Here is an 18,544-nt window from a genome sequence, read left to right as displayed (position 1 = left end):
GAAGGTGGAATCTCTGTCCAGAATCCTGTTTTTTCTTTGCAGTTAGATGAAATGATTTTAAAGACCTCCTTTCATAACAGTGGTAGAAAACTGTCAGTAGATGCTTGTCAGGCCATCCTTATGGGAACATAGGGTTCTCAAGAGAATTTTGCAGTGCTGTAGACTTTAGTGTTTTTGTCAAAGCTAGTAACAACATGGAAGTTCTTTGCATTCAGAAATCTGGTTGCTTTTTCAAATTGTCTGCAGTGTTGCAGTCGTAATAACCAGTAATGCACCGAGAGTGTGACTTTCCATTCAAAGTACTGAAAGCTGTGTACAGCGTGGTTGTGTTTTCCAAGATAAATTTCTGTCTCTACAGACAGTTGAGAAATTACAGAAACATTTTCATGACTGTCATCGTCGCTCAAGCTTCTAATTAGAGCCTAAAAAGTTTAAATTGTGTTCACATAAATATAATACCCTATTACAAAGAAAAGAATTTCAGTAAAAAAGATGAAAACTAGGTCCTCAGGTTTACATACGTGCATCTGTGGATGGAGCCAACAAGAGCTTTGTCTGCTTGCATTAGCGATGTGTTTGGATTTCTGCATGGAGAGCTGTTTAATAGTGGCAGCATATGAAATTCAAGTTAAGCGGAGCAAGGAAATGCCATACAATTATTAATGTAAAATGTGACAAATAGAACAATTTTCTACCCTTGAGTGATTTAAAACCGTTTGCAGTCTTAATCCAAAAAGGCATTGCTTAAAGCAATGCTCTGCTCTGCAGAGACAAACAACAGTACAATAGTCATCTAGAAATGCACAGTTTCACTTCTCATATGTTATTAGTCCACTGTCAGTATTCTTTGTTTCCCCTAGCATTTTATATGGTGCAGAAATCAGGAGGCTCTTTTTTTTTTTTTTTCCTACCATTGATTCCGTAAATCATTTAACTTCTGAGCTTTGTTTTTCCTCTTGTATATATGATGGAAATGATACTTTCCTTGCATTTGTGAAGGGTTTCACTGCCTTGAAGGAAGATTTACAACTGCAAGACATTATTAGTTATTATTGTTTCATTTTATTAATGTCTGTTCCCTTAGGGAAGGGAAGAAAGGAATACCTTTGATCTCACTTCCTGTGCCACACTTCACTTGGCTGCAGTGTTAGGATATTCATCAAAACCAGCATTTTGGAGACACAGCTTCAGGAACCTACTGAGTTACATAGGCAGATATGAAGACGACTAAGTTTTGAGCTTTATTTTGCTTTTAAATAGAAGATATTTAACAAAATTATCCTCAAGGAAGGACAGCTTTTGAAGCAGGTTCCCTATCCGCTCATGCAATTTTGAATAATTGTTCTAAGAAACTGCTATCTGTCACTCTCATAGAGGAGAGGAAAGCTGTTCTTAATAACAGAAAATCAGGAGGGGTGATGTCCAGTAAAATTATGCTTGACGGTCCAAAGATCACTCCAGATTATTTTGCTTTATGTCCTGTCCTTGCTTCATTGATCATGTAAGTGCAATTTCCAGAGGGATTTAAGACTCTCTTTAAATATAATTAAGACGTAAATGTGCCTTGATATGGCAACTTGAAATAGCAGGCAGGTTTATAGATGAGATCATAGGGAGAAAGGCAGGGAACTAAGTCATATAAGATAATAGTGAGACATTTACTGATATACCCATCTGGCTAATGGGGAAGTGCTCTTACAGGTATCAGAGCACTTGCTGGGTTTTAGAGATAAGCACTTACAAACGGTCGGGGTGAGGGAAGGAGTGTTGTCAAGGACAGGCAAGGATTAAGGGGTTATTCTTTGATGCTGTAATACTAAAATGCACGTTGGAGTTGCATATTTCAAATATTAGCATAATATATCAATGTAGAACTACAATGTTAGTAATGTTTAAACTGAATGATTGTTTTGGCTTTCTGACTTTATCTAGGACTTTTCCAAGGTATGTATGTTTATTGTATATTTTTTTGGCATGTATTTTGTAGTAGTCCGCATGCTGAAAAAAGACACAGGTAATACATCAATTGTATATGTCATACATATACAACTATGACTGTACTCTGAAAGGTTTCTATGACGTGAACCAGACAGGTGATATTTATTAACCTCCATTAGTCAGTTCCTTACCTGAAGTACAAGCCTGCACAAATACTGTAGGTATTTGGCCTGTGAGACTTTCTGACACTGTTCTCCTGAATCTGAACCGCTCTCTGAAGAATCAGATTTTAGTGTATCTTTAATGTATCCTTTCAAATAAAGGCTATTGAAGCTCATAAATAACAATGGTGTTACTTGTAAGTATAAAGCTGTTCACAATTTCTAGATGGTGTATTGAATTCCATTATTAATTTTAAAATTACACCTACTATTCAGATAATTCTTACACCTGCCATATGTCAATTCCTGCAAAATGGCTCTGATGCAAGGATGGCAAGTAGAGCTGGGTCAGGCCTCTCAGCTCAGGTAGTTTCTAATCAAACTGAAGCATTAAGGTGCTGTCATGTTGGTAGTATGCAAGCAGCTTTTCTCATCTCTTTGGCCACAGCTTGAGTCACACAGTTGGTTTCCCTGCCTTCTGAGCAGTCTTCAGATGAAATTCCTGCTGGGTTTCCCTGTCAGAACCCCCTCTTTTCTCGGGGTTTGGCAGCAGATGGCCATTCCTTTTTGGACTGGGGCACTCCTAAAGCTGGCAATGGGAGTGAAGGGTGTCCCCTCACCCACAGAAAGCTGAGCCTGCTGGATTTCCATGTGAAGCCCAACATATGACCTTTATTTCACCCTTTTTTACTTCTAGAGCATTCATTACTGTGCTGCCACATTACTCATTGCCCTTCTTCCTTGTTCATAAGGACCTTCCCTCTTATCCCTACTCTTATAATTTGATGTATGTAACTTAGTATCAAGGCTCTTGGAGCAACTTGGTGAGAAAAAGGTTTTGAATTTTTCAAAAAGGGGATTGGTTAGATTTCATTTTCATTGGCAGGTGTCAGGATAAAAAGCTCCAGAAACCAGAAACCTAAGAGTTAATCCATTCATTTAAAAAAAACAAAACTGAAGTAACAATTTAGTGCTAGCATCCTCTGGTTCTGTTACTAATTCTTATTCTTGTACATGGGCTTTAATGCACAAGGTTTGTGTGTATGTGTGGGTTTGTATGAGTGCCAGTTAGCATGAGCTAGGAAGGAATATTCTGCTGAAATGAAAACCAGTTGTTTTGGAGTCATGCCAGTTTTGATGCACATTCCCACAAAATAAAACTTTTCCTTTTAATGAGTAGCTTTTGTAATGACGTCTTGGCATGATATACATGGTTTGCGTTATTTCTGAACAAACTTAAGAGGTAGGAGAAGGTCCCCAGTCTTCACAGCAGATTCAAAAATGGCTTTCCAAAGGGATCAGTGAAAGGGCAAACTGTATGTCGCCTTCCTGTTTTTAAAATGAGCTTGGTGTGTTTTCCACAGGGACTGTATGATATGGCATCTGCAGAAGTAGGGGACTGAACCTGACAGCCCAGGATGTCCCCTCGAGTCCTTTTTGCTGGGTTTTGTCTTGACAATTAAGTGACAATACATAAATGGCATTTACTGTCACTATTTCAGTATAGCACCAACGAGGTAATTGGATCTAGAAAGTAAGATAAAATGCTTCAACCTCTACCAAGCAGTGTGGGCTTTATTTAAAATAGATACTGAATTGTACCATATAATCTGATAATTTTTATCTTATCTTTTAAAACCAAAATAAATGCCAAAGCAAAAATGTAGTGTTGGAAAGAAATTTTACTTTTTGTCTTAAATCTGGAAATGCTTTCAGAATTTCCAGTTTGTAGGTAACGATGGACATGTTTGCTCTTCTGGCTTAGAGAAAATACATTATTCTGAAATCTCTGGTAAGTATACATAATATTCTTCTTACTAAAAATGAAGATCTGACTGCTTGCGCTAGTTAAGGAGACACTAGCGTGCAGGATCGTTAGTAGATACTCTTTCTGTATGAAATAGCACACTAAAAAAGACCTAAAAATGTTCCTTGAAAGGCTGTATGTTTTTTGACTTCTATGTCCTGGTCAAACTGCAGCTTAATAGTTGTACTTTCTGCTGACTTAAATCCTCCAGTCCTGCACTTACTGATATGTAGTTCTTCATTTCCTTCTCTAAGGCGTTTACAAAGTATTGATCGTTAGGGTTATACAGTAGCAGTATTCCCTGTCACCATCCCTGAGAGAGTAAATATTAGTAAGGCTGTGCTATGACACAGTTTGGATCCCCAGTAAGTTGAAACAGTTTGTTTTGTGAAGAACCATTACTTTATCCTAGATCTTTTTACACCCAAAGCAGATAGACGTTGGGAGTAGGGGTGTGTGTGAACAGATTTGTAAACCTGGAATACTGCACAACTCCAGGATTTTAAAGCCGATACTCTTCAGTATCCAACTTGCTGAAATATTGAGTTTACTGTAATTATGATTGTAACCCTTATGAGTAGTTTTGTGCTCTTTCAGTGGATCATGGGTTGCACTTGTGAACCTGAACAGGAGGCAATTCTGAGGCTTGCCAGAAAACCTTCTTAAACTTTGTCAAGTACGGATTCAGTACTGGGTACAGACTGGTAGTGATAAGAACATGGATGAGTACCGCTATAAATGCTCATCTTACTAAGCAGGTACAAAATCAGAGTACGAAAACTTCTTCTTTAAGAAGTGAAAAGCAGAGAGCTGTACTGATCTGGAGCTTTGTTTGAAGGATGTGAAAATTAAAGCCAAGACTTGGAACAAACATTTTTCAGCCTCTTGTCAGCATACGTGATGATGCTGCGTAGTGTCAGCCTCTGTTGTTAGCATATTTCATTTTTCCTGAAGTAGCCTGAGCAGTTACAGTTTATTTTGTCCCATCTCCTGGAGACAAAAGTCTGGGAACTTCTATTTTGCTGCACGTCTACACAGCTTCAAGTGTTTTAAACAGTGAGTTAGCCTATAACCTCCCTGTTACCAAGTGCTGGAGGTAGTCCATGAATCACATGCATCTCTAGGGAGCTGATACTAAAAGATTTGTATGTATTCTTAACTGTGAGCCTGCATCCTTTCCCTGAAGTTAACTTTCTGTTTAAGTAACAGTTGTGCAATGTTTATAAGGTGCACATGCACACTTTTTGTCTATATAGGCACCCTTCCGGATGTTTTCCCATCGCTGCACCTTCATGTTTGTATTTTATGCCCTTTCTTGAGTGGCAGCAGGTGACTCAGCAGACTGTTTTTTGCAGCAGGAGTTGAGTTATATCCCTTCTGCCTTCAGAGGCTGTGAAAGCTGTGCTGTGCAGCCCAGAGGCAATCAAGAAGTTGTGGGAAAACAGTGAATTTTTACAATACAGTATGAAATGAGAGTTGAACATCATTTCCTCTGAGCAGCCAGCTCTTGATTTCTGGGCCTTCAAAGCCCCAGGCCATCAGATGTTTAGTAGCGTTTAGTTAAAAAAAAAAAAAAAAAAAAAAAAAAAAAGAACCATACACTCATTTTCCTCACGAGTATCACAGGCAGCTTTTTTTCCCAGTAATTTTGTTCACTTTTTTTTCTCCTAGACTAGTCAGCACTTTATGGTATTTTTAAAGGAAGATTGTCAGGTGGGTTTAGACCTAGTTTCAGCCATCTATGATGCTGTGAGTGCTAAAGTTAAGAAAAAGTGTTCCTGGCAGGGTTGGCAGTTCTTAAAAAGCAGTTTAAATCTTACACCTAGGTCACTTAACATGTGTCATGTATAGTCTCTAAAAAGCTGAGCCGCATCAGAACCTATACAATTATTGTGCAGTTAACACCTCTTAGGGTTGATAGAGTATTACAAGAGTATATGAGAGTATTATGAGCAACAGCCACCTCAGCTAGAATGAGCGTTCTCATAGGAGATCAGAGCTGAGCTGTAGACTCAGAGGAGCTCTTATGGAGGGGGAAGGGTTCTCCTTGCTGTGTTTACATTGCTTGATAGCATGAACCATATCAGCTAAAAGAGAAGAGAAAGAAGGGAGAGGAACAATCATCTTGAACAAATGTTCACCAACCACATAGCTAAAGTTCTTGTCCAGATTAATTTCAAATCGTTATGAGAATCAGATGGCAAAAATTGTTCTCCTAGTCTGTCAGTTGGTCCATGTCATCTCTCCCTGCGTTTCTCTGTGGGCTCACCAACCTGTCATGTGAACTTAGCTACTTATCTTCAATTTCAGGTCCCTTTACAGTTCTATCCGATTGACCGCCTCCCATACATTTTGTCTGTTGCCACCTCTGGTCAACAAAATCCAGCAACCTAGTTCATGCATGATAAATCTTCAACACTGTTTGCCAGGTGGTTTGGCAGTTCATGGAAAATGGTGTAAATATGTCTATGCTGCAGCTGATGGACAGGCATAACATTAGCCTAAGTGCAGTATGCACTTACCTGTCTACCTGCTGTGTGCTGGCATGCAGACAACCCATGCACTGCCTGTGTGGGTGCTGGGAAAGCACATGAAGGTGTGTGTGAGAGCAGACATATGTTGTCCAGGTGCCCCACCTTGAAGCTGCGCTTTGTTACCTGTGTGGCAAATGGGTCTATTTATTTATTTTGGTAGGCAGCTTCAGGAAGGCACCCACGATGAGGGGTAGACAAAGTCTGTTTGAATGAGCCATAAAGATAATTTATTCACGATAGAGTTATGGTACATTGGCATGGTCATGACAAGGAAGCATATATTAAATGTTGCCATTCTGTGCTGTGGTCAGTGTGGTTGTCATCAAGTTCTGTTTTATGTTAACTTTTCTGAAATATCAATAAGTAATAATAGCCAGTTTCTTCACTGTCACTAAATTCACATCACCACTCCAAAACTTCACGTTCTCAAATCGAATATATTCCTTTAAAGACTCTGTAAGTGCTTCTGTAAAGGCACAGTGATTAAAAAAGCATGCCTCCTCTCTAAAATTGAGAGATCGTGATTCATTCCTGCAATTGAGAGGTGAAATTTTCAGGTAGATGTGTCTATAAGCATAAAAAGAAAACAAAATTCAGGTTCAATCTTATGTGACTGCTTCATTATTCAAAGCTGTTATTGTCTGGAGAGATGTGCATGGAGAGTGGGGGTGATAAAAGCACATTTTATAAATATCCTTGTAATTGTTGCTCTACTGAAACATATGATGCCATCACAATCTCATCTGTTCAGTATAAGTGTTTAAATAGGGGCAAATTCTTTTCTGACTTACATGTGGAGCTGTGAGATTTGCAGGTCGTATGAATCACCAGAGAATGCAACTGGTATTTTTATAAACCTTTAGGTTTATTAGATGGGTAGCACTCACAATTACACTTTATTTCTGTCAACAGAAAAGGTATAGCTTGGGCAGTGGCAGAACAAGCTCCCTGCAACATTCTGCAACATTGAATCATAGGGAAAATTCTCCAAGTCAAAAGATAGTTGAGTGTCTGTTGCCCGTTCAGACTCTGGCCCCTTTTTGCAGTAACGATAAACTTTGTTCTGAAAGGTGATGTTGTTCTTATTTGATCTAAATTTCTAAATAAGCAGATAACTTGTTCATTTTATGGAGGTTCCTGAATAAGCATCAAATGATTTTTATTCTTTTGCTAGCAAACTGCGTACACATTAATATTTACTAATACAAAAAATTTATCCTCCATGTAAGACCACTCCCTGGCATATAATTACCAAAATGCCATGCCTTTAGCTATCTGTTTAGCTTTGTGATTAGAGGCTAGTCATTTTTCTTTTGAGCAATCTTTTTATTGCATGGCCTTTGTGAGATAGGGTCACTGATGTCCGCATATATGTAGTCTTAGTTGCCACACTGGATCAAATGAGGTTAGGCAGATAAAAAGTATTGAGCAGTTTATAAAACATGCCTGTACACAAAGGCTAAATGATAGCAATTTACATGCTGAAGTGGCCTGACTGCTGTACTGTTTGTCTCCAAAGAACTACTCTATCAAGATGCTGTGTGTGGCAGTTTCTGAGGTGGGATGTACCTTGAACACGCCCAAATGCTGTTTCAAAGCATTCAGCAACTCTGAGCAGCCCATGTATGGGAAGCGGATAGCTGTACTGCATCCAGCTGAAAAGCACACAAGCAAAACATGATTTCTTTGGAGTATGGCCAGAGAAGCTGCACCTCTTGTGAAAGCACTGTGTCATCTTTAATGGTGACAAGTAGTCAGTTACTTGGCTTTTATGGGAGCAAATGGCAACTCCAGCCACACAATGCCCTAAAGCATTAAACTGCTACACAATGTTAATGATAATTGAGAACATTTCCTAATTAATTATGCATTCTGCAGCACAACGCAATCTTGTTTTCAGCAATACAATATAATTGCACACTTATGTGGTATATTGTGAACAACTTCCAATTTTAGCAAGCTACAGCTTTGTTTCCATTGTTCCTCATCCAAAATTTTAGAATTAGTATACCTCAAATCATGCAATTAAAAAAAAAAAAAAACCTTTGGGAGTTCCCTTGTATTCCTTCTAGTTGTGAGCCTGCCTATTGTTATATGTTCAAGCTTTTCATTGTACTGAGGAATAGAAGTATGCTTTATCATAAATAAGAGCAGATATCTTAATGTGATCACTAGATTTCCATTCTTTGGAATTTAAGAAAATATATTATAGAAATTAAAACATTAAGAAGTGGGGAGAGTTTATTTCTGCCTGCCTCCTCCCAGAGAGAGGCTGAGACTGTTGCTGAAGAAACTTTCCTCCAGTCCTGTGTGCTTGATACCAGACCTCAGTGTTTTTATTAGTGTGATGGGAATGTACCTTAACACTGTCTTCATTTGTAGGTGCATCTGTGAGATCATTGTATTTAGAATCATTGATTCCATTAGAGCAATGTGCTTAAAAGTGTCAGATTCATTTCAATCAATTTAGATATTATGTAAGCATAGCAAAATGAACTGTATGCTAACAAAGAAAGAATGCAGTTTTTGACTACGGTGTTGGGAACACTGGTTTAAAAAAAAAAAAAAAGAAGAAGAAGAATGGAAAAAATGACAAAATCTAAACGTGTAGCATATCTGAAGCTAATCTCTTTTCCAAACTGTCACTTGGGATTTCTGCAAGGCTTCTCTTAGCTGCATTAGTTAAGGCCAGCTCAACAGAGCCCTGCCTTAATGGCTCTGTCTTTCGGAGTGACTAAGTTCCTCTTCTTCTAAACGTGCTTCAGGATTATCATGCCGCCTCTATGTTCAATGAATCTTTAAAGCCTTTCCTGGAATTCTTGTGGAAAAGGTTCCATCTCGTGATTCCAGCATACCGTTTCCCAGCGTTGTTGTCTGAAACCAGTCTTGCTTCGCAGCATGAGCTCATTCTTGTATTGGCTGTCATTTTATATCATCATTATATCAAACTGCTTGTTGCTGTTACTGACTACCCAAAGGCATTTGCACCGAAAATTCACTCTGATTTGCTATTTCAAAGAAATTTCAGCTCATCTCTACGTTTACAACAGGAAAAAAAAGCTGTTTCCATTATACATCATTAAAAACAGTTGTCACTCAAAGCTCCTAACCAGTTTTCTATCTGAAAGCAACATCTGTAAGTACCAGTGCAGTGAGGCAAAGAGAACTGAAGGGAGATGCCCAAGATCCCAAGGTAAATCAGTGACAGAGCTGTGAACCGAGGCAGCTCTTACCTGTTACGAGGCCATCCTTCCCCCTTTCTGTTGATCCTGTCGGTGCTGATAGCGATAACTTATTACAAACAAAAGCATGTGTTGCCTGACTTGCATGGTGTTTACCCTGTTATGGCCCTGTCACAGTCTATTATTCGCTCTTTCACCTTAGTCTAAACATCTGTTGCAGATCTAATTCTTAACTTGTAGAGATACAGCATCTCCAGAGATAAATGTTTAATTTATGATCATGCTTTGTAGTCCCTTTGCAGGTTTATTCAGGCACTATGGCTTGTCGTAGTTGAATAAATTGGATTTTGTAGTGTGCTCTTATAAAATGCCACACTTCTCTGATTTTAAATATGCTTCAGCATGACAACTACAGTGTTAGAGTGGGATACAGAGTAGTGGTTAGATATGTGGATTGTAGCTCCAGGTTTTATTATCAAGTCTCCCAATAGATTGTTATATGAGTCATAGACAGGTCATTTTCAGACTTTCTGTTCTTCCATTCCATATCTGTAGAATGGATGAGATTTAAGCTATATGCAGAATGTCTGTATTGATACACAATTTGTTATTTTTTGATCACCTAGGAAACAGGTATGCTTTCACATTTCATAGAGTGGTTGTTGCACTTGTATACACAAGGAACTTAGTTCCCTGTATTCTGTTAGAAGAAATGGATTTGTTCTCTGCTTCCCCAGTCTAATACAGAAAAAGTCAGGAGCGCTCAGCCTCTGGATTCTGTGTCTTCTAATATCTAAGGTGCATTAGAAGATGCACCTTGCAAGACTAGATTAGATTCTGGGTCTCTACAATGACTGAAAGTCTTGGAAAGGGAGGGAGGGAGCACATCAAGCTAGAGTCTAACTAACCAAAAAAAAAAAAAAAGTGGTTGAATGAGCATTAATTACAATGTCTGAAAAAATTGTTTTGCAGATAATCGCCTTTGATGAGTTACGGACAGACTTCAAAAGCCCAATAGATCAGTGCAACCCAGTCCACGCAGTGAGTACAACCAGGAGCTTGCTAAGCAGTAACTACTAAAAAGAGGGAGATACACTGAGCTATCACTGAAAGTGTGAGTGTGGAAATGAATGTAGAGTCTGTTGTGAATATGATTGTAGTTCGCAAATTTGATTTATCAAGCCTGTCTGAGGCAGCCAGATGCCTGCTCTTTATGCTAATAGCTCTCTTTCCTGCTGGCAGAGACAAGAAAGCACTTTGAAAGTTTAAAATTTGAAGGACATATAATGTGATGCTAAAATTTCATTTTGTCTTTTCATTCTATGGCACCGATTTTCCTTTTTAAAAATCACTTACTTTCTCTGCTTTCAAGCATGGGATGACCACCTTCCTCAGTTTGGTCTGCATTGACCGGTCAAAGGCTTGAAAGGATTCAATAAGAGGTGCATTCGTAGACCTCCCTGTCTCATGACAGGACTCTTAAGTTCTCCTGTTCTTTTAAGAGTAAATTCTGTTGCATCTGCTGTGACAAAGGTTAAATATCGCCCTACAAACGTAAAGTTGGTTTTACCTAATGAACCAAAATTCAACCCAGGTTTAAGCTTATGCAAATATTTCTTTAAATGAAAACTATAATTTAGAGTCATTTAGTTGACTACAGTTAAACTCGCATCAGATTTGCCCCACCATAACTGAAAGCAGAACTAGGCCCCATCATGTCACTTGGAATTACAATCCTTATGACAGGTGCTGAATTTGATCTCTACAGAGGATCAAGATGCTGAATTGCAACCAAATGATAATCAGATTCAGTAGTCAATACTGCCATTTAACCTTGTTGCATAACTCGGCAGAGGATTTATGGTACTGCTTAGGCCACTGATGATTTTAAGCGTCATTTTTACACGAGTCTTCGAAGAAGACTTGATTACTAATATGCAACCAAAAATGAGAACAGAAGAAGGAAATTATGAGAAGAAAGCCCAAAGAGGACCTTAATGGAAGTACTCTATTTAATTTGTAGGTCTTTTTACCAGTGGTTTTGAATTCACTTTATCTGATTTTTTGTTTCCATCTTGAGAAATGCATGCAGGAAACATGCCTTTATATGCACCAGATTGCCAGTCATTTGATCTCTTCCTAAAACTTGTAAAGTGATTAGATTAGCAGCAGAATTGGTCTCCATGATAAAAAAAGTTAAAGTTTGTAAGTCCCTGTTTAAATCATGTTAGTGATTTAATTAACAAGTTAATTTCCAGAATTTCCTGTAAAGAGCTGCAAAATATTCTGTAATCGGTAGCATTATTTTAACTGCCATCTACAAAACTTAGTGATAACTCAAGCAATAATCTCAGCATGCCCTCTTCTGCACAGTACACTTGCTGGTGTGCTTTATATTGACAGGCAAGTTTTTATATGAACTTTTTCTTAATTTATATATTTCTTCTGATGTCCTTTCAAATGTAAATTGTCTTTTCCTCTTCCCTGTGCATACTCATTGGTGTCCACATTCCATCTATTTGACGGGGTAGTTAGCCTCATTGAACTGTGAGAAAGTCTGACATTCGCTCGTGTATTTTTCCACCATGTTTTCAAGAGGTAGGGTAGAGCATTTTATCAAGAGCAGGCTGAGTTAGGGAGAAATCAAAGGCAAAAACAGTGTCAGTGCTGAGAATTGAATTCAAATCTCCTGATTCACACTCTGTTACTTACAGTCCAAAGATAGACTTTCCCCAGCTGCAGTTAGGCATCTGTCTTCTAAAGGTTGTTGAGAGGGTTGTCTTTCCATCCACACTTAGCTCCCGCTGAAGGCAAGAAAGGTTTCTGCAGGAGCACAGGCATATCCACATACATCCAGTCTCATGATTACAACCATGAATCTAAAATTTCTGAAGCGCTTTAAGATCGTGAACATCAGAGAGCGAAGCGAGATCTGTCGTGTGTCTATCATTCTGCCGCTGTCTTTCCAAAATGATATACTTTTCTTTTAAAATGATTAAACTTGGGGAAGGGAGAGGAAAAGAGGTATTTCTTTGCAGAATAGAAAAAAGCCTCAACACTTGGAGCCGTTTTAAAATATTTGAAGAGCACAGTCTTAGGGAGAGTTTTCTTCTTGCACTGGTGCGTTCCATTAGCTGTTTAAGAAAGGTAACTGTTCAGAATAATTTTTCCCATGTCTAGAGGAAAATATTACTCTGTCATAAGTTTATGTTAAGATCTACCTCAATCCAGTGCTCTGACTTACTGTAAAACTGCTTTTAATTTCAAATTGCTTTGCAGCTACTGGGCACAGTATCCCAGATCAGTGCTGTGTTAAGCCTCGGTAAATGCGGATAAATACTGAAAGTCACTATAATTGAGCAGTCTGACTCTAAGGATGCTCTAAGCAAAATGCATAGAAATAATCAAAGACAGATTTTCTTTTACATGGCTTATAGTGAGAAATTGACCAAGAAAATCAGATTCCACTCTACCCGCTTGCCGTCACTGGAGATAGTGTGAAAAATGCTACTGCTGGTTACGCCGTTGGAAAGCAGAGTGGTTTTGCTGCACTATCTACGGTCAGACTGCTCAGTTCTAGTGACTGTCAGTATTTATGAATCCATTCATTGATTAAAGCAATATTTCTTGGACTTTACAAGTATTCTTTACTAATGGGTTAAGCTGTAATATCGCATGTAGCTCAGGCACCCTGTCAGTGATAGAGCCATACCACCTTCGCAGTTGTTGGTTGGAGGATGGGTAACTGAAAATGCAAAACCAAGTCTTTCTGATGTAGGTTGGCACCAGTGTACAGTCACAAATACTTTTTGCAGCCTGTAACTCAAGGCTAGCTCTGGCTTGAATCCCCACATTATATAATTATACCCAGTAACAGAAGAAAAAATAACTTACTGGGATATTGAAATGAGTAAGTTATTTGACTTGCAAGCAGTAGGTAAGAAGTGAATACTACTGGGTAAATTAATAATGTATGTCACTTCCTTGCACGCAATAATTATAATTTTTGACCCATTGTAATTGTAATATATTGTCTTTAATTTATAACACCAGCTAATCTCTCATCTCTTTTTTCCTACTTTTCTTTGACAGCGAGAGCGGTTGAGAAATATTGAGCGTATTTGCTTCCTCCTGCGAAAGGTGAGCATAAACTAGCTCAGGATTTGAGAAGTTTGAGAAGTAAAGCCATTGAGTGGTAGTCTACATTCATTCCCTCTTTGAATAATTCTCTCACCACAGTGATGAAAGGCTGAGTTCTACTGCAGAAGTGGAAATCATGGTGACTTTGTAAAGACAGAGTAAGACACGTTATAAAGACGTTAATGTGAGCTAGGATTTCTGGATAAGAACTGGCATTTCAGAACATCTGCCCTTTCATTTTGGAACATGCTTTTCAGAGGTGATGAATTATTTTGCAGTTGCAGCTTCAGATGCTTGTAACCATATCATCTGATGATATAATTTGTGAAACAGGCTTTAGAAATACTGTTTTCTGGCCGGGGGCTTACAAGTTGATAAATGAAACATTTTATTAACGACATATTTAGTATTTGAGTTTTCTAACTGATTGAATAGACAAGTTGAGATAATATTTATTTTGACTTGAGCCAAGGGAGATGCTGAGCGCCTCAGTTTCTGTGGGGTTTGAAGGAGCTGATAAATTGTAGGATACTTTCATAAGTTACACCTTTCCTCGGTAGCTTGAAAGTTAGCGGTCTGTCATCCTGACTCTGTCCCAGTGAGGTCAATATAATCATAGTTCCAAACTGTTCTGATTTATGTATTCAATTCTGTGAATTGCCTTTACCAGAAGAGTAATGGAGCCACCTAAATTGTCCTGCGTTTTTCCTTAAAAGATCATCAGTGAAGTACAGACTGGTGATTGCATTGTAGTCAAGCGAAAACCTAAATTCAGATATGTTTTAGAGTAACTGGTTGCCTTATCCTGAGAGCTTTTGGGAAAGCCAGAGCTAGGCGTTGTTGGCTCAGGCTGAACCAAGGACGTAACTGTGGCTGCACTCAGTATCTACAAAGTGGCATTCTCAGATGGATTGGAATTTGAGACCTATCTGTGTGGCACCATTATGAGCATGTAGCTGTCAGGAACCACATTTAAGTACTTACTTAACATGCTTATGACACAAGGGATGTGAAAAGGAGAGAAAATACTTATTATTAATAGCTTTCTGTTTTGTGAAATTAGCACCCAGCCAACTTCAAGCTGTGTCCCAGTTTCTTTGAAGTAAAGCAACCGGTGGGTGGTAATGGATTAATATATGTGAGCCCCGTGGGAACGCCTTGCCGGCATCAATGTTTAATTTCTATTGAGCCTCAGCCTCAGTGAACAGCAAAATGGAGCATTTTGGCTAATTGCAGACTCTGTGCTCGTCAAGGACTGGGTTGCTTCTGGTTCACTTAACTTAGGCGGAATTAACAAACTATTTATTTGGGGACACGTTTATTTTAACTGAGAGTTGTGATACAAGAGGAGGAAGGTGGAATAACTATGGTGATTTGTAGTCTTCAAATCTGACAATCACTAACAATAGCTATGGTCTACATAGCATAAAGGATGCACTGTTGAGGAAAAATGCTGGAAAAAGAGTGAAGATTTTGAGTGTCCATTATATAGATATAGGAAAATAGCAGTTAGGATGTTTTCACAAGCTCTGAATATATCTCTTATAATACAACATCGTTTCTTATGTGGCTTTTGGTCAGTTTCTTTTTTTATAAGATAGTGGCATATCTGTTTTCCCATGGCTTGAGGTCAGCTAATTCTTTTAAAGGACTTTGCAATTAATGATATCTTACTATTTGTGACACTGGGATTTAATGTTTAAGATCTGCTGTAAATCTATATTTTAAAGAGGTTTATAGGTGGACTATAAAAATGTGTTCAATTTCATTATAGCCTGGTTTAAAAAGGGTTCTCGGGAATTATTAAACATGCATACAATACTATGTATGCTATAGAAATCTGGTCCCAATGGGCAGAGTCTCCTAAGGATGGATTTTACTTGGAGGAGATTATTAGCAAACTGACTAGGTATGTGTTATGCCACCAGATATTACATAATTTAGCAACATTTTCTAATGTAAAATGGTTTTGGAAAGATCTTCTGCAGCCAGGCACTTTCTGACATTTGCTTTGGGGAAAAAGTTTCTATATCATTAAAGCAACAGTTAAGGGAGTGTGTGAAGTGGGTATATATGGTGTTAGCATGTATACAAGTATAGTGCTACAGAATAGAATTAGAATTAGGTCAGCTTAAATTTTCTGGTCACTGGAGAATGATTCTTTGTATAAAAAGAAGCTATGAACTTTGAATAGCCATGGACTATTTCCAAGACATGGAAACATCTTGTATCCTGATGTAAATGACAGGAAGGAATTATTTTCTGAAACCAGCATTATGTCAGGTTCCTTCAGGATACAAAGATCTCATCTCATTCAGTGGCCTGTTTTGGGGCTTTATAGTATATATTTGTGCTCGTGTGTGTGTGTGGTTTGAATTGATGAGTATTTCACTGTGTAGCCGTTGGTGCGTTACACAGCTGTTACGTGATTCACACAAGACACATGCTGCTAATGGTGAATGCTGTGCTGTCTGTATCTGTCTGTATCTCTTTTGCTAAATTTTGTCATCAGTTTCCTACCTGTCAGTGGTGCAGCTCTGCTGTTTGGGCTACCATAAAAACAGGATAAAGCTGATGCTTAAATTATCAGCAACTCATCCAGAAAAGCATACGCTACTGCTATTTCCAGTAGAAGTAACTGGTCTAGCAGCAGAGGGAAAGTTACAGGAACAGAGAGAAATACAGACAAAGCCACAGCGCTGACAAGATGGAGGAATTGTCTGTTCTCCACTGATCTTCCTGTGGCAAATCTCTTAAAGAGCTAGGGATAGGACTGAGTTCTCCTGTCCTCTGCTTGGTTCACTAGGCTCCTCGCTTGCATTTGTTTCTCTAAGGATATGCCCCGCGTGACACTGCAGTGCTGCACAGAGATACACAAGTGAGTTGTGAATGAGCTGTCTTGAGTCAGTGGAAGCAATACTGTGTTGTTTGGTTGGTGTCTTCCTGGGCTCCTTAGCCCTGCTGAGGAGCAGGATAGCTCAGGTGTGCCATATATATCTACTGTGATTTTAATGAATAAATATTTGGGTGGATTATTGAAACATATTTAGTAAATGGTGACAGCAATATTATTTTATAATTGTAATTGCAATTGTATTTCAAGAAATCTACCTACCTGGCTGATTCCTATTGGAAATACTTTTGTTAGCACTAAAGGCAATTAGGAATTTCTTACTTAAAAATATGGTCAGTACAATTAGTCAACCACTGTAATATTATTACTTTACCTTTGAGGACATTTAAATTAAGCTGTGAGTAGGTTATGACTATAAGCAACAGCATCATGATGTCTGAATTAAGCTGGCAAATCCTTACTCTAAGAAGGAAAGTTCATTGAACTTGCTTCATTCTCAGCAAACATTTCAGACTTTAGTTTACTCATGCCAAACACTGCTGAACAACATAAGTGACCTTTCTCAAAATAACAGGGAATGTTTGTTTTTAAACCCCATTAAACTCAAGTAAGAGTAATTTATGAACAGCAAAACTAGAACAAGAGCGTACCTGGAAGGGAACTGAGATAGATAAAAAGACAGATTTTTTTTGTTCATTTCCCTACTGCAGTGGAAGCATTTTAATTAGGTTGAGCATAAGATTCGTAAAACTGCAAGTATAAGAAAATACTGTACCAGAGCTCAACCCTTTACCCTGATTTTACTTGATTGTTTTTTTTTTTTTTTTGCACGTCCTAAAGGGATGATCAGAAGAGAATAAATTCAGCAAGAAATCTAACCACAGGCAAGGTGACATTAACCTCAAAGATGTTCCAGCTGAACTTGAACTGCCTTAAAAAAATAACAAAAAAATAAGCAACCTCCCCATACACACACACCGAGAACAATTTTTATATACGCAGAGTTACAGTCAGTTCAGCACTCCAGTACTAGCAGCAGCAACAGCCACAGGGAAGGGTAAATCAGGAGCTGGGGTGTTAAAAAACTCTCTTCACTTAATCCTTTTCAAAGTAGGTTTTAATGGTCTAGCTAGGAAGTTGGGGGTTGTCCAGGCTTAATCTGTTCTAGTAGTTCTGTCACTGTGTTTTCTAGTGAAGCTGCACGTGGGATAACAGTGTTAGAAATTTGTGTATTCAATTGTTGTGGTGCTTACCAGATAAAGTTCTGGGTTTTACTACCTTGCAAAAATAGAATCCTCCTTTCAGTTTACTTTATATTTTACAGCGTATTCCCTAATATACATCATAATTAGGTTTCAATGTATTTACAGGCTTTGGTTATTTGCACTTAAATGACAGTTAAGGAAGACATTCGGTTCAGACTGAGATATGGTACAGAAATAAAATTTAGTGAACATAGTATATAGTTATAATTCCAAACACCTGAGTGTCGGAGTAAAACTTAGTATATTTTCATTTTTAAATATACTGTAAAAAAAGCCCAAACCACTTATGTATGAAAGCAACAGTAATTTAGAGGCATAAGTAATCAGAAATTTGAAGGGTTTTGGGCTAACGCTACAGATTCAATTGTAGATGGAGAATTCCCAGGAAGAAGATCAAGCTTGATCTTGCATCTGTGTCATGCCTGATGTCAGCATTGAATACACATACTCAAAGCTCGGGAGAAAAGTAACCAGTGAAAGTTTGCTAACTTGCTGGATCAGTTAATAGGGGACAAGATTTTCATCTGCTTTTAACTTTTCCTTAATAGCAGATGAAAACATTAATTTCTCAGTGTGGAGGTTATTCTACTTTAAATGCAGATAAATATTACAGAAAGTCAGCATTTTTGAAGAGGTAGGCATGTCTCTCCTTCTTATTCATGC

The 18,544-nt window shown here is 38.2% G+C and overlaps 1 protein-coding gene across 1 annotated transcript in view; it reads left to right on the top strand.

Annotated features, from left to right (window-relative positions):
- Window positions 1–18,544, top strand: part of CNIH3 (cornichon family AMPA receptor auxiliary protein 3) — a 49,365-nt gene that overhangs the window by 12,445 nt on the left and 18,376 nt on the right. Inside the window, exons 2-3 of the mRNA XM_068936531.1 lie at window positions 10,595–10,663; window positions 13,715–13,762. Coding sequence (XP_068792632.1) covers window positions 10,595–10,663; window positions 13,715–13,762 — 117 coding nt within the window. The remainder of the gene's footprint in view (window positions 1–10,594; window positions 10,664–13,714; window positions 13,763–18,544) is intronic.

The sequence above is a fragment of the Struthio camelus genome, chromosome 3 (genome assembly GCF_040807025.1).
Source record: "Struthio camelus isolate bStrCam1 chromosome 3, bStrCam1.hap1, whole genome shotgun sequence".
Classification (NCBI taxonomy): Eukaryota; Metazoa; Chordata; class Aves; order Struthioniformes; family Struthionidae; genus Struthio; species Struthio camelus.
This window is presented reverse-complemented; position numbering and strand designations above follow the sequence as displayed.